General features: G+C 44.5%; 1 protein-coding gene across 1 annotated transcript in view; it reads left to right on the top strand.

Annotated features, from left to right (window-relative positions):
- Positions 1 to 400: 400 nt before the first annotated feature.
- LOC141101197 (uncharacterized) overlaps positions 401 to 14,506 on the top strand; it is a 259,136-nt gene continuing 245,030 nt past the window's right edge. The window contains exons 1-5 of the mRNA XM_073590063.1: positions 401 to 494; positions 856 to 1,010; positions 2,038 to 2,124; positions 2,203 to 2,353; positions 6,204 to 6,362. Of these exons, the coding sequence (XP_073446164.1) occupies positions 401 to 494; positions 856 to 1,010; positions 2,038 to 2,124; positions 2,203 to 2,353; positions 6,204 to 6,362 (646 nt within the window). The remainder of the gene's footprint in view (positions 495 to 855; positions 1,011 to 2,037; positions 2,125 to 2,202; positions 2,354 to 6,203; positions 6,363 to 14,506) is intronic.

Genomic DNA, 14,506 nt, shown 5'->3' with positions numbered 1-14,506 from the left:
TAGATATGGGTCTAATAAAAGACCCGTGTCCACCTCCTACTGACACTAAGCTAAACTGAGGAATTCTCTGCCGGTCGGTGGGGTGTACACTGCGGAGGAGGAGCTAACCTTTTTTTGTGCATAGTGTCAGCCTCCTAGTGGCAGCAGCATACACCCAAGGTCTCTGTGTCCCCCAATAAGGCGAACGAGAAATATGAGTGGTGAATCTTACCTGCCCTTTTATTGTGTAAGCTTTTGGTCCAGGACAGGTATGTCAGATAAAAAGTTTAAAAACAATTCCACCTTGCCAATGCTTATAGGCACAGACACGAATTGGTCAACTTGCTGCTCTAAGTGCCTTCATTTTTACATTGATTGGTTTTTATTCAGTTTGTATGTTTTTCTCTTAAAGGGGCATGTCATGGCTTCTGGTGAAAAGTTCTCATGGATACACACTCAATACACCAAGTACATCCCTCTCCTGAAGAGATCAAAAGATGACATTGCCAAACCAGGTAGTGGATGTGTGGCTCACGCTGTGCCTAGTGCCATCCTGGTGGACGTCATACATGCATTTTTTTTTTTGCCAAAACCAGTAGTGGATCCAGTAAATGAAACATGAAATTTGTATTTTCACATTTTATCTGTTCACAGTTTACAAAAAATACTTAAAAATTGCACCATGTGAGGAAAGGCTTTACTGATTCACCTAATTACTGTCCTTTCGTAATGTATGTACCAATTTGGCTGAAAGGAAGTCATACAACAATCCATTCCACCCCTAACTCACACGTCCATCTGCGTCACTAGGCATTCCACATGTCTGCATATTTTTAGTACCTTACAACTCACTCCCATGTTACCTCCTGAATGTAGGTCGCACTTCTTCTGAAACATATGTGGGCCTGGAGGACAAATGTGACGACAACGGTGAGGAGTCTGTTCATCTCCCAGAGGAAGTGACCAACTTCAAGAATCAGTTCACCATTCTAAAATATTTCATACATCTCAGCAAGAATGAAGGAGAGCAGGTATCTCCCTTCGTCTTCTGTCACAATTGGCTTTATGTATGAAACACTGGGCAGACAGAGCGCTTATGACATAGCTACAGCCAGGATAGGTGATGAATCATGAGAACGGGTCCAAAAGTCTCAGCGTGAATACAGCGGTAGGGAGCACGTACGAGTCGACCACTGCTTCATTTACTGTCAATATGAGTGGTGGTCACACAATGCTGCACACCTCTACATTCACAATGTGGATGGCTGACAAATGGTTTTAGTGTAAGTTAAAGATCCTAGGCACAGTTTTAACATTTCTCAAGTTTCTCATGGTTTGCTTAAATCTTTGTGTTTCTAGATAGTAAAAAAGATGAGTAAGGTATAAGTAAGTAAGGTATACTTATATCTTGTATTATGCTGCAGAGCTGCACTCACTATTCTGCTTGTGCAGTCACTGTGTACATACATTACATTACTGATCCTGAGTTACATCCTGTATTATACCCCAGAGATGCGCTCACTAGTCTGCTGGTGCAGTCACTGTGTACATACATTACATTACTGATCCTATACTGATCCTGAGTTACATCCTGTATTATACCCCAGAGCTGCACTCACTATTCTACTAGTGCAGTCACTGTGTACATACATTACATTACTGATCCTGAGTTACATCCTGTATTATACTCCAGAGCTGCACTCACTATTCTACTAGTGGAGTCACTGTGTAAATTCAACCCATCAGAGCCCCTCTCATGCAGGGGACAGTTAGGGGTTTTTTTTTACATTACATTACCATACAGCGCTTTCAGTAGTGAATGCCAATCAGCAGCACAATCTCTGACCAAACATTGAACCAATAGGGAATTCTTGAGATTTCATCTCTGATCCTGGTAGAATTGTGAGTATAGTTCTGGAGTAAAATACAGGCTGTATCTCTGTACACCACTTTTTGATTTATAATTACTTTGCCTTAGTGATCCAAAGGTGAAAGCATGTGTTGTTTTTGTCTTCCCTGTATTTTTCAGCTTTCTGAATGTCATATGTTACTTTGCAGATCAGCTTTCAGACCATTGATAATCTTCTGGCCCAAGGCTCCAGTATACATGAAGTGGACAGACACGGTCAGACAGTGATGCATGAGGTGAGGTGACCTCTACTGGCACCAAAACAATGGACATAGGTGGCTGCTGGGCGGAGGTGACGTGTGTTTCATATCTAGGTGTCCAAGAGCTGGCACATTGAAGTGGCACAATTCCTGATCAAAAGACATGCTGATATAAACAAGCCCGATCAATATGGAGTCACTCCGCTGCATGTGGCAGCTGCAATGGATTACGACGACATGGTCAGCTTTTTATTAAAGCAAGGAGGTGAGCAAATTTATTGCTACTCATCCATAAATTTACTGCCATGACATTGTGTTCATACAATAAATATAATGCATTATGCAATGGATGAAGTGTGAATTATTCATAGTGTAGTATATAAAGCATGGAATTAATTACAGCACAAGAGTGAGCCCTGTGCATGTTTTTGTTTTTTTATTTATTATGTAGGCTATTGGCTGAGCTGATAGATGATAGATAGATAGATAGATAGATAGATACTAGAGTGTGATACTTGTGGAGTGTGTCAATGACTGCTTTCTGGACATCTGTCAAGTCAGCAGTGTTCCCCATGATTCTGGAGCCTACTGAAACAGACTAAGGGACCTTTTAAACGCTTAGGAAGTGTCACGGTCACGTGTGTCTGGACGCAGCGACTACCGCAAGGCGAACCCACGACACGCATGAGCCTGGAAACACCGCCTCCAGTAGGGCGAATTTAAATAATAAAACGTGCAGCTGGATATACACCGCCTCCAACTGGAGAATTTAGGTAATACATGTTATATATACAGTAGTCTGGAAACCCTGCCTCCACCAAGCCATGCAAGCACTTCCTGCTGACACCATAAACTGCGACTCCACCACGCCATGCCAGCCCTTCTTGCAGACCACATCGTTGGACTCCACCAATCCATGCCAGCACTCCATGCAGACTCCATAGCTGCCACTCGTCCCCTCTGGCTGGGCTGCCCAGGACTCTTGTTCAGCTCCATCTTTCACCCAGGCTTCCTTGTGACTGACTAACTATCAATATCACCAACGATCATCAAACGCACCTGAAACTCTTTTATAGAGCCTCACACCTGATTTGTAATACGTGCACATTAAAACTAAAGTGTAATACCACTCACCACCACCGGGGCAACTTAGAACAAACGACACCACGTGTAATAGCTCTAATGGCCACCGGGGGCAATCAACCCACTTTGGCACCAAGCCAAAGGAAAAAAAGTTCACTTTGTCCATTTACTTGTCAGATCCACCTTGGATCATGACAGGAAGCCTTTGCAGGTGTTTTTATTAAATCGAATATGTCACCTTATTTTTCGCCTATCAGCTGCCAGCACCGACATCAGGGGCTTATCTACAGCATTCTGTAATGCTGTAGATAAGCCCCTGATGTAACCTGAAAGATAAAAAAAATGAGTTATATTATACTCACCCAGGGACATTCCGGGTCCGGTCTTGGTCCGATCGGTGTCACGGTCCGGTGCCTCCCATCTTCTAACGGTGACATCTTCTTCTTTGTTGCCTGTCGTGGCTCCTGCGCAGGCGCACTGCTCTGCCCTGTTGAGGGCAGAGCAGAATACTGCAGTGCGCAGGCGCCGGACCTCTCCCGGCACCTGCGCACTGCAGGACTCTGCTCTGCCCTCAACAGGGCAGAGCAGTGCACTTGCGCAGGAGCCGCGACGGGAAGGAAAGAAGAGGACGTCATCGTTAGAAGAAGGGAGGCGCCGGACCGGACCGTGACAGCCACCGGACCAAGACCGTACCCGGACCGGACCTTGGGTTGAGTATAATATAACTCGTTGTTCTTATCTTTCAGGTTACATCGGGGGCTTATCTACAGCATTACAGAATGCTGTAGATAAGCCCCTGAAGTTGGTGCCGGCAGCTGATAAGCAAAAAAAGGGTGACAGATTCCCTTTAATTATTCTAATTTACTAAGATAATGACTTTTGGGTTTTCATTGGCTGTAAGCCATAAACACAGTTGAAATAGCTCATTCTTTAATGACTCTATATAATATATGAGTTTCACTTTTTGCTTTGAAGAACTGAAATAAATTTTCTTTTTATGATATTCTAATTTAGTGAGAAGCACCTGCAGATATCAGATAGATAGATATGAGATAGATAATACAGGGTGGGCCATTTCTATGGATACACCTAAATAAAATGGGAATGGTTGGTGACCCAGATCGTCGCGCTGAATTTGCAGAATGGGCAAAAAAACATTGGAACAGGACCCTCAGTTTACACAGAACATTATGTTCAATGATGTGGCATACTTTTTTGGGTGGGCCATTTATATGGATACACCTAAATAAAATGCACAAAAGGAAATTTTCTGCTCACCCCTCTTCACTCCTTATCACACCTCCGACGCACGGAAACACCCTGACCCGGGTGTATAGTGCATGCACAACATAGAAAAAGATTTTCCAGCGTCTCCAGGAGATAAAATAACAATTGCTTTATTGAAAATATAAAATCTTCTTACCATCAAGTAAAAACAACATAAAGAGGCATATGGAGGGGAGCACTCCCCTCCATATGCCTCTTTATGTTGTTTTTACTTGATGGTAAGAAGATTTTATATTTTCAATAAAGCAATTGTTATTTTATCTCCTGGAGAAGCTGGAAAATCTTTTTCTATGTTGTGCACACCTAAATAAAAAGGGAATGGTGACAGTTTTCTTGCGTAGGGTGTCTTGCATTGAAATCTGCTGTATTCACCAGACATCAACACAATTTATACCCGCTTCTCACGTGTTAACCTCTGAGACATGTCAACCTGTAAATAACTCATGAAAGAATAAAGTTACTTTAAAACCAAGTGCACCATTGTTTTTCTTGTGAAATTCTCAATAAGTTTGATGTGTCACATGACCCTCTTCCCATTGAAAAAATAAAGTTGGATCCAAAATGTCTGACTTCAAAATAGCCGCCATGGTTACCACCAATCTTGTAAAGTTTCCCCCCTCCCATATACTAATGTGCCACAAACAGGAAGTTGATTTCACCAACCATTCCCATTTTATTTAGGTGTATCCACATAAATGGCCCACCCTGTAGATATACACATTAGATTTACATTTATCGCTGGACTTACGAAAGGGGTAATTTCTAACACCTACAAAGATATATTGCATACACATTTAATGGGGTTCCCACTTAAAGCAAGATCCAAATGGGAGGGAGAGATTGGGGTGATGACTGACGAGGTATGGGACAGCGTCCTAGAATATGTCCCCAAACTCACTATGAGTGAACCAGCTAGGTTGTCCCATCTTTACGTGATCCATTGTGTGTACCGTACCCGCCTTCTGATGTTTAAAATGGGGCTGAGGGACAACTCTGACTGTCCAAGATGTGGGGGGTCTGATGCCGGAATCCTTCATATGATGTGGACTTGTCCCAGGCTATCTGCGTTCTGGTTTAATGTCATTGACCGAATAGAAGGGGCTTACGGAAGTGTTATACCCAAAAACCCACTGGTCTGCATACTGGGATATGTGGAGGAAATTGAAATAGTTAATAGTGCAAAGCTTGCTATAGCCAGACTACTATATGTAGCAAGGAAGCTGATTGCGAGGAACTGGATCAGGAAAGAACCACCTTCTGGGAGAGAGTTTGTGAAATAGGTGTCTTGTATAATCCAGCTAGAGGAAAGGATATACAGTATGCTAAAAGAGGCAATTCTAAAACCTATGAGAGGTTGTGGAATCCCTGGTTACAATACGGTACAGTTAACTGATGGGAATGTGCTATATTTTACAATGCTGGTGTTGTAGATAAACCATTAATACCCGAACATAGGAACATTTCTGTTTTGTATGGTTTGATTGACAATATGGGTAAAGAGGATGACTAATGGTAAATTACGGTGTAAGAGGAATCTTATGGAGAAAAGAGTTATATATGCTGTCTACATGGGGGGGTGGGAGGGGGGGAACAGGGATGTTCAATTTGTAAATATATTGTTTGTGGAAGATTTACTGTATATTCTGTATTGAATTCTTATTAATAAAAAACTATTTGATAAAAAGAAAAAGATTTACTGTTATCAAATGTTACATTGCTCATTTATCTGATCTACTATTTTGTAGGAAACATTAATGCAGTAACAAAGGGGCACCAGACACCTCTGCATTATGCCGCCAAATATGATGCAGTCAACTCTTTAAAAGCTCTTCTGAAGCAAGATGCAGACACCAAAGCCCGAGACCACAAGCAGCGCACAGCTCTGCACCTGGCTGCAGAATTAGGTAAGACTGACACGCAAGAAGGTAGCACACTTCAGACGCGGACTGAAGGTAGGGTCACACAGCGATCGGTAATGCTAGTGCACAGTTGATGTGTGGTCTTAATGCGGCCACCCCTTTACATTAACAGCGACTGTCATGTAGATATTAGGGAAATGTGTATAAATTGTTATTTTTAACAGCTGTATGTTTTTTTGCACAAAGACAAGTGGATTCATAAGACAAAGGTGTACCTATAAGTCTTTCTGTACAGGTGTACCTATAAATCCTGTAGAGGGATACCTATACATCCTTCTGTACATGTGTACCTTTAAATCCTTCTGTAGAGGTGTACCTATAAATCCTTCTGTACAGGTGTACCTATAAATCCTTCTGTAGAGGGGTATCTATAAATCCTGTACAGGTGTACCTATAAATCCTTCTGTACAGGAGTACCTATAAATCCTTCTGTAGAGGGGTACCTATAAATCCTTCTGTAGAGGGGTACCTATAAATCCTTCTGTAGAGGGGTACCTATAAATCCTTCTGTACAGGTGTACCTATAAATCCTTCTGTACAGGTGTACCTATAAATCCTTCTGTAGAGGGGTATCTATAAATCCTGTACAGGTGTACCTATAAATCCTTCTGTACAGGTGAACGTATAAATCCTTCTGTAGAGGGGTAGCTATAAATCCTGTACAGGTGTAACTTTAAATCCTTCTGTACAGGTGTACCTATAAATCCTTCTGTACAGGTGTACCTATAAATCCTTCTGTAGACGGGTATATATAAATCCTGTACAGGTGTAACTATAAATCCTTCTGTACAGGTGTACCTATACATCCTTCTGTACAGGTGAACCTATAAATCCTTCTGTAGAGGGGTATCTATAAATCCTGTACAGGTGTACCTATAAATCCTTCTGTACAGGTGAACCTATAAATCCTTCCGTACAGGTGAACCTATAAATCCTGTACAGGTGTAACTATAAATCCTTCTGTACAGGTGAACCTATAAATCCTTCTGTACAGGTGTCCCTACAAATCCTTCTGTAGAGGGGTACCTATATATCCTGTACAGGGGGACCTATAAATCCTTCTGTAGAGGGGTACCTAAAAATCCTTCTGTACAGGTGAACCTATAAATCCTTCTGTAGAGGGGTATCTGTTGTGAGTTCATTTTCTGGTCTACCAGTTGTGAGTTCTCCTTCCAGGCTCCCTCTGGTGGTAACAGGAGGTAGTGAGGCTGATTTAATCAGTAGAGATCTGCCACCTGATAATGAGTATGACGATTGGACCTCAGGAATCTCAGATTGGATTTAAGACAGCTGACGCCCTACTCTGGTGCTGGTGATTCCTTCTGCTTGTCAGGTCTTGGTTCTCGGCTCTGTTCCAGTCTGCTCAAGCTAAGTTTTTCTGCTAATGTTCACACTTGATTTTGTTGTTCTATTCAGTTTTTTTGTGTGGTCAGTCAGCCCCGGCTGGGGCTGTCCTGAATTTCCACTCTTATTTATCTGTATTTGCCAATTTGCTTTTTGTCCCTTATTAGATTGGCCTCTTTTTGCTCTGTCTCAGAATATTTCAGAGTGCTGATATAGTGGGAGAAATCTAGTGACTTCAGGGTTAATTTTGTTATCAGAAGTGTTGGACATTATTTTGTAGGGTTTTGGGCAGATTGCAGACAGTGTCTCTCCTTTCCTCTCCTTTCTAGTTAGTTTGGACCCCATCGTTTGCTCAGCCTATTTTCCTGCCTGTGTTTGTGTTTTCATCTTGTTTCACCGTCAATACATGTGTGGGGGCTGCCTATTCCTTTGGGGTCTGCTCTGGGGCAGTTAGTTTCCCCTTTTCTTTCTTTAGGCTTATTTAGTCCTCCGGCCGTGACGAGGCGTCTAGGTTCATCGTAGGTATGCTCCACGGCTGCTGCTAGTTGTGTGGTTAGGATTAGGGATCTGCAATCTGCATAGTTACTAACCTCTCTGGTTTTTCTGGGGCTTAGCTTGTTTAGGTTTTTCCTCCACGGTGACCCTTTCATAACAGGTGTCTATAAATCCTTCTGTACAGGTGTATCTATAAATCCTTCTGTAGAGGTGTACCTATAAATCCTTCTGTACAGGGTGTGAGGTAGCGCTGTCATTCAAGTAGGGGATACTCACTCAGCAGCCACAAAATCAGATCCGGCACAGATTTTCCATAAACTCATAACAGTCCGTGTGGTTTATTCAGCAGCATAAACCCATAACAGCAACATAAAGTTCACTTAACAGCATAGCGTCCGTGACAGAGTTCAGCTCTGTTACACTGTAGTCATACAGGTTATGCATACACAGGCTTTCTAGCCTCGGTTATCTCACCCACGTCAGGGTCACTCATGGTTCCATTAGCATACTGCAGACGTCCATTCCCTCCAGGGAATTACCAGGCACTTGCAGCCATTAACACAGCGATCACTTGCTGTTAGAAGGCAGCCCCATCTCACTCAGACGGGACCTTCCACACTGGACCAACCAGGTCCCAGCATTCACCACATGTGACCTACCCTGGCCACATTATATGGTCCATAGCCACGCCCACCGGGTCACATGACTATGACCTCATCACAGGTCCTTCAACCACTCACACTCTTTACAACAGTGTTATTTAAACACACCCCCTTGGTGGCTTTGTAGGTAACTAGTCCCTGACACATTGAACCAGCACCTCAGCAGTATCACTTCTGATTAACACACACACAAATCTCCATCTCAAGGCCACCCACCTTGAGATACATAGCGGTAATTCAGTATCTTGCCATTCATCCACTCTCCTGGGACATCCATACAGCGCCCCCTAGTGGACACAGTGGTCACTACACCACATACCTCCCCCCTTTGTTCAAACTTGTGGGGTTGAATACACAACATTACACCAGGATCTTGAGACAGGTCACTTATTACACCTTGCCCCACAGGTCGAGAGATCCGTCTCCGTCCATCATACGGCCTCCCCCGCCCCCAGCGGTCATAAGTCTTAGTTAAGCCTGAGTCTGACTCATTCAGCGTCTCACAGGAACTATGGTCTCTCAGCATCGTCCTGCCAGTCGAACTACCACTTGCTGACATTGTTCGGCCATTTGCCATGTCACTTCGTGGCGGAACCCTTCGGGTCCTTACATCTTGGGTTGAAGGCAGCCGCCACTCGGTGTTCCGGACCTTTTTATTGATTCGCCGACGGTCCAGCCTCAACTGCTCAATCTCTTGCAGGTACCCCACTCGATACTCCAAGAGCATCCGAAAGTTTCTCAGGCTTTCCACAGAGCCAACCACCAGGACGGGTATCCTACCCTCTTCACTGGATACCTGGTCTTCATCATCAGGAGGGATCCTCACCCTCACCACACCGGAGCTATTTACAAGGTCTTGCATTACCTTCCCGAATCTTCCAATGATTCTCCCAATCAGACCTTTGGGAACCGGAACTACCTCTTTTCGCAAACCCAACCGATCCATAGCCTCTCTTGCTAACTCTAGGCGTCGAGCAGCTTTCATATTACTCCGCCTAACCAACTGTTTGACATGGAGATACTGCAGATGCATGTTTTTCAGGACAGCCACCCGCTTTGCTGTGTCTTCCCTGGCTGACATTATCACCGACTGCTGAGTCTCAGGCGCCCAGTGCACCTTACACGCTTTGACCGCCTCTTTGAAAGCCTCATGCACACCTTCCTCAGCACAGGCCTCTTGCATGTCTTTTGGTACATCAATCACAAACTTGAAGGTCGTGGCCTTGCTCTCTTCCTGGGCAGGAGGCTCTGGCTTTACCACGGACACTTCCCTCACTAGAGTTGACCCGACCGGGTGACTGTCTTCTTCAGTTCTTAGCTTCCCAACTTCATGAGAGCTCATCTCTCCATGACCGTTTGCCAAGACAGGCACCAGCAGCTCGGTTCCACCACCAGTCGGACCCGGCCGCTGTTCATCACTGTCAAAGTTCTTCTCCCGCAGAAGACCACTTACAGTTTCTTTGAGCTCCAAGACTTCTTTCTCGAGCTCCTCAACCCTGTGCTCGGCCATTTGTCTCAGGACTCTTTCTTGTTCGAGATGTCCTTCCACTGTCTCCTTTATCAGCTGTATCTCACGATCCTGTTCTATTTTGGCCAGCACGTGTCTCACCACTACCTCTTTAATTATGTTGTCAAAGGGTACCACTGGGTCAGTCCCACCAGTCGAGTGGGACCAGTTACCGTCCACCACCAATGTGTCTAGCCCAGTCGTCTCATCTCCCAGCCCACCATCCGTCATGTCACGAGACGTCAGGTCCGTCAGTTGGGCAGATGTACCCCTTCTTCCAGTCACTTCTATATCAGACCTGTCCACTTTCGGAGGCATCACCGTCTCAACGTCTGTTAATCCAACAGTAGAAACGTCTTCCTCATTCGACCATACATCATCAAACAACACAAAGTCCCAGCCCCTCTCCAAGGCATAGACTAAGTCACGTGGTATCCCGCCCCCTTGGCACTCACCACCTTTGGTCCCCTCGAACATTACTCTGTCTACTGCATAGATCACCGTGACCCCATGTTTACAGCGAACCCTGGCGTTTTTCTCGGTCAGAGATAAAACGAGAGGAGTTCCTGTCAGAGTCACCTGACTCTCTGAGTCCAGTCTACCAAAGACTCCTTCCCGATGCAGCATCGCGGTACACACCTGTGGCCCGTCATTATCCGTAAAATACATGCCGCACTCCTCAAAAGACATACACACACTGCACACTGCGGTTCCCCAGACATACCCACTGAGGCAACCAGTGCTGCCATTTCCTGAACCACCCCAAATTGGGTCACCACCCCCTCCTGGGACTCCACCCCTTTTTGGGTTACCATGCCAATTTGGGTCACCTCCCCCCTCTGGGACACCACTTCTTTTTGGGTTACCACCCCAATTTGGGTCACCGCCCCCTTCTGGGACTCCACCCTCTTTTGGGCTACCACCCCGATTTGGGCCACCACCCGCTTTCGGGACTTCCCCATATCCATTATACCGGTCTTCTCAGACCACAGTTCACACAACACAGTTTATGTCTTTTAACGATACCACACCAAAAGTCTCTTTCTCCTGGGGAAACGGCCGCACTGGGCTCACCGATCCGGACAGTGCCTTAATCACTAGGCCGCCCCACGGTTCCAGAACCACAGCCGGGCAGTGGCTTCCCTAACCGTCAGCCTTCCTGGCTCAGCGTTGCCAGCACTGCAACATACGCCTTTGGAAACCGTTGCCCTTAGCAACCGACTTTGCAGTCCTCTTCCGTTGCATCCAGCAACAAGGCTACAACAATGCCCAAAGCTTTCTCCACCAATTGTGAGGTAGCGCTGTCATTCAAGTAGGGCATACTCGCTCAGCAGCTACAAAATCAGATCCGGCACAGATTTTCCATAAACTCATAACTGTCCATGTGGTTTATTCAGCAGCATAAACCCATAACAGCAACATAAAGTTCACTTAACAGCATAGCGTCCGTGACAGAGTTCAGCTCTGTTACTCTGTAGTCATACAGGTTATGCATACACAGGCTTTCTAGCCTCGGTTATCTCACCCACGTCAGGGTCACTCATGGTTCCATTAGCATACTGCAGACGTCCATTCCCTCCAGGGAATTACCAGGCACGTGCAGCCATTAACACAGCGTTCACTTGCTGTCAGAAGGCAGCCCCATCTCACTCAGACGGGACCTTCCACACTGGACCAACCAGGTCCCAGCATTCACCACATGTGACCTACCCTGGCCACATTATATGGTCCATAGCCACGCCCACCGGGTCACATGACTATGACCTCATCACAGGTCCTTCAACCACTCACACTCTTTACAACAGTGTTCTTTAAACACACCCCCTGCGTGGGTTTGTAGGTAACTACTCCCTGACACATTGAACCAGCACCGCAGCAGTATCACTGCTGATTAACAAACACATAAATCTCCATCTCAAGGCCACCCACCTTGAGATCCATAACGGTCATTCTTGCCATTCATCCACTCTCCTGGGACATCCATACAGCGCCCCCTAGTGGACACAGTGGTCACTACACCACAAGGGGTACCTATAAATCCTTCTCTACAGGTGTACCTGTAAATCCTTTTGTAGGGGGGAACCTATAAATCCTTCTGTAGATGGGTATCTATAAATCCTTCTGTACAGGGGTACCTATAAAGCCTTCTGCAGAGGGGTATCTATAAATCCTTCTATACAGGGGTAACTATAAATCCTTCTGTACAGGGGTATCTATAAATCCCTCTGTAGAGGGATACCTATAAATCCTTCTCTACAGGTGTACCTGTAAATCCTTCTGTAGAGGGATACCTATAAATCCTTCTCTACAGGTGTACCTGTAAATCCTTTTGTAGGGGGGCACCTATAAATCCTTCTGTAGATGGGTATCTATAAATCCTTCTTACAGGGGTAGTATAAATCCTTCTGTACAGGGGTATCTATAAATCCTTCTGTACATGTGTACCTATAAATACTTCTGTACAGGTGTACCTATAAATCCTTCTGTAGAGGGGTATCTATAAATTCTTCTATACAGGGGTATCTATAAATCCTTCTCTACAGGGATACCTATAAATCCTTCTGTACAGGGGTATCTATAAATCCCTCTGTAGAGGGGTACCTATAAATACTTCTCTACAGGTGTACCTATAAATCCTTCTGTACAGGAGTACCTATAAATCCTTTTGTACAGGGGTACCTATAAATCCTTCTGTAGAGGGGTATCTATAAATCCTTCTGTAGAGGGGTACCTACAAATCCTTCTGTACAGGGGGACCTATAATTTCTTCTGTGGGGGGTACCTATAAATCCTTCTGTACAGGTGTATCTATAAATCCTTCTGTACAGGTGTACCTATAAATCCTTCTCTACAGGTGTACCTATAAATCCTTCTGTACAGGGGGACCTATAATTCCTTCTGTAGAGGGGTATCTATAAATCCTTCTGTACAGGTGTACCTATAAATCCTTCTGTACAGGGGGACCTATAATTCCTTCTGTAGGGAGGGTACCTATAAATCATTCTGTAGAGGTGTACCTTTACATCCTTCTGCACAGGGGTATCTATAAATCCTTCTGTAGAGGGGTATCTATAAATCCTTCTGTACAGGGGTACCTATAAATCCTTCTGTACAGGGGTACCTATTAATCCTTCTCTACAGGTGTACCTATAAATCCTTCTGTACAGGGGGACCTAAAATTCCTTCTGTAGGGGGGTACCTATAAATCCTTCTGTACAGGGGTATCTATAAATCCTTCTCTACAGGTGTACCTATAAATCCTTCTCTACAGGTGTCCCTATAATTCCTTCTGTAGGGGGGTACCTACAGTTGTGGCCAAAAGTATTGACACCCCTGCAATTTTGTCAGATAATACTCAGTTTCTTCCTGAAAATTATTGCAAACACAAATTCTTTGTTATTATTATCGTACTTTAATTTGTCTTAAATGAAAAAACACAAAAAGAATTGTCCTAAAGCCAAATTGGATATAATTCCACACCAAACATAAAAAAGAGGGTGGACAAAAGTATTGGCACTGTTCGAAAAATCATGTGATGCTTCTCTAATTTGTGTAATTAACAGCACCTGTAACTTACCTGTAGCACCTAACAGGTGTTGGCAATAACTAAATCACACTTGCAGCCAGTTGACATGGATTAAAGTTGACTCAACCTCTGTCCTGTGTCCTTGTGTGTACCACATTGAGCATGGAGAAAAGAAAAAAGACCAAAGAACTGTCTGAAGACTTGAGAAACCAAATTGTGAGGAAACATGAGCAATCTCAAGGCTACAAGTCCATCTCCAAAGACCTGAATGTTCCTGTGTCTACCGTGCGCAGTGTCATCAAGAAGTTTAAAGCCCATGGCACTGTGGCTATCCTCCCTAGATGTGGACAGAAAAGAAAAATTGACAAGAGATTTCAACGCAAGATTGTGCGGATGTTGGTTAAAGAACCTCGACTAACATCCAAACAAGTTCAAGCTGCCTTGCAGTCCGAGGGTACAACAGTGTAAACCCGTACTATCCGTCGGCATAAAAATGAAAAGGGACTGTATGGTAGGAGACCCAGGAAGACCCCACTTCTTACCCCGAGACATAAAAAGGCCAGGCTGGAGTTTGCCAAAACTTACCAGAAAAAGC

This window comes from Dendrobates tinctorius, unplaced genomic scaffold (assembly GCF_039654945.1).
Source record: "Dendrobates tinctorius isolate UK_male_01 unplaced genomic scaffold, ASM3965494v1 ptg000116l, whole genome shotgun sequence".
NCBI classification, from domain to species: Eukaryota; Metazoa; Chordata; class Amphibia; order Anura; family Dendrobatidae; genus Dendrobates; species Dendrobates tinctorius.
Note: the sequence above shows the minus strand (reverse complement) of the source record. Positions and strands in the feature narration are given on the sequence as shown.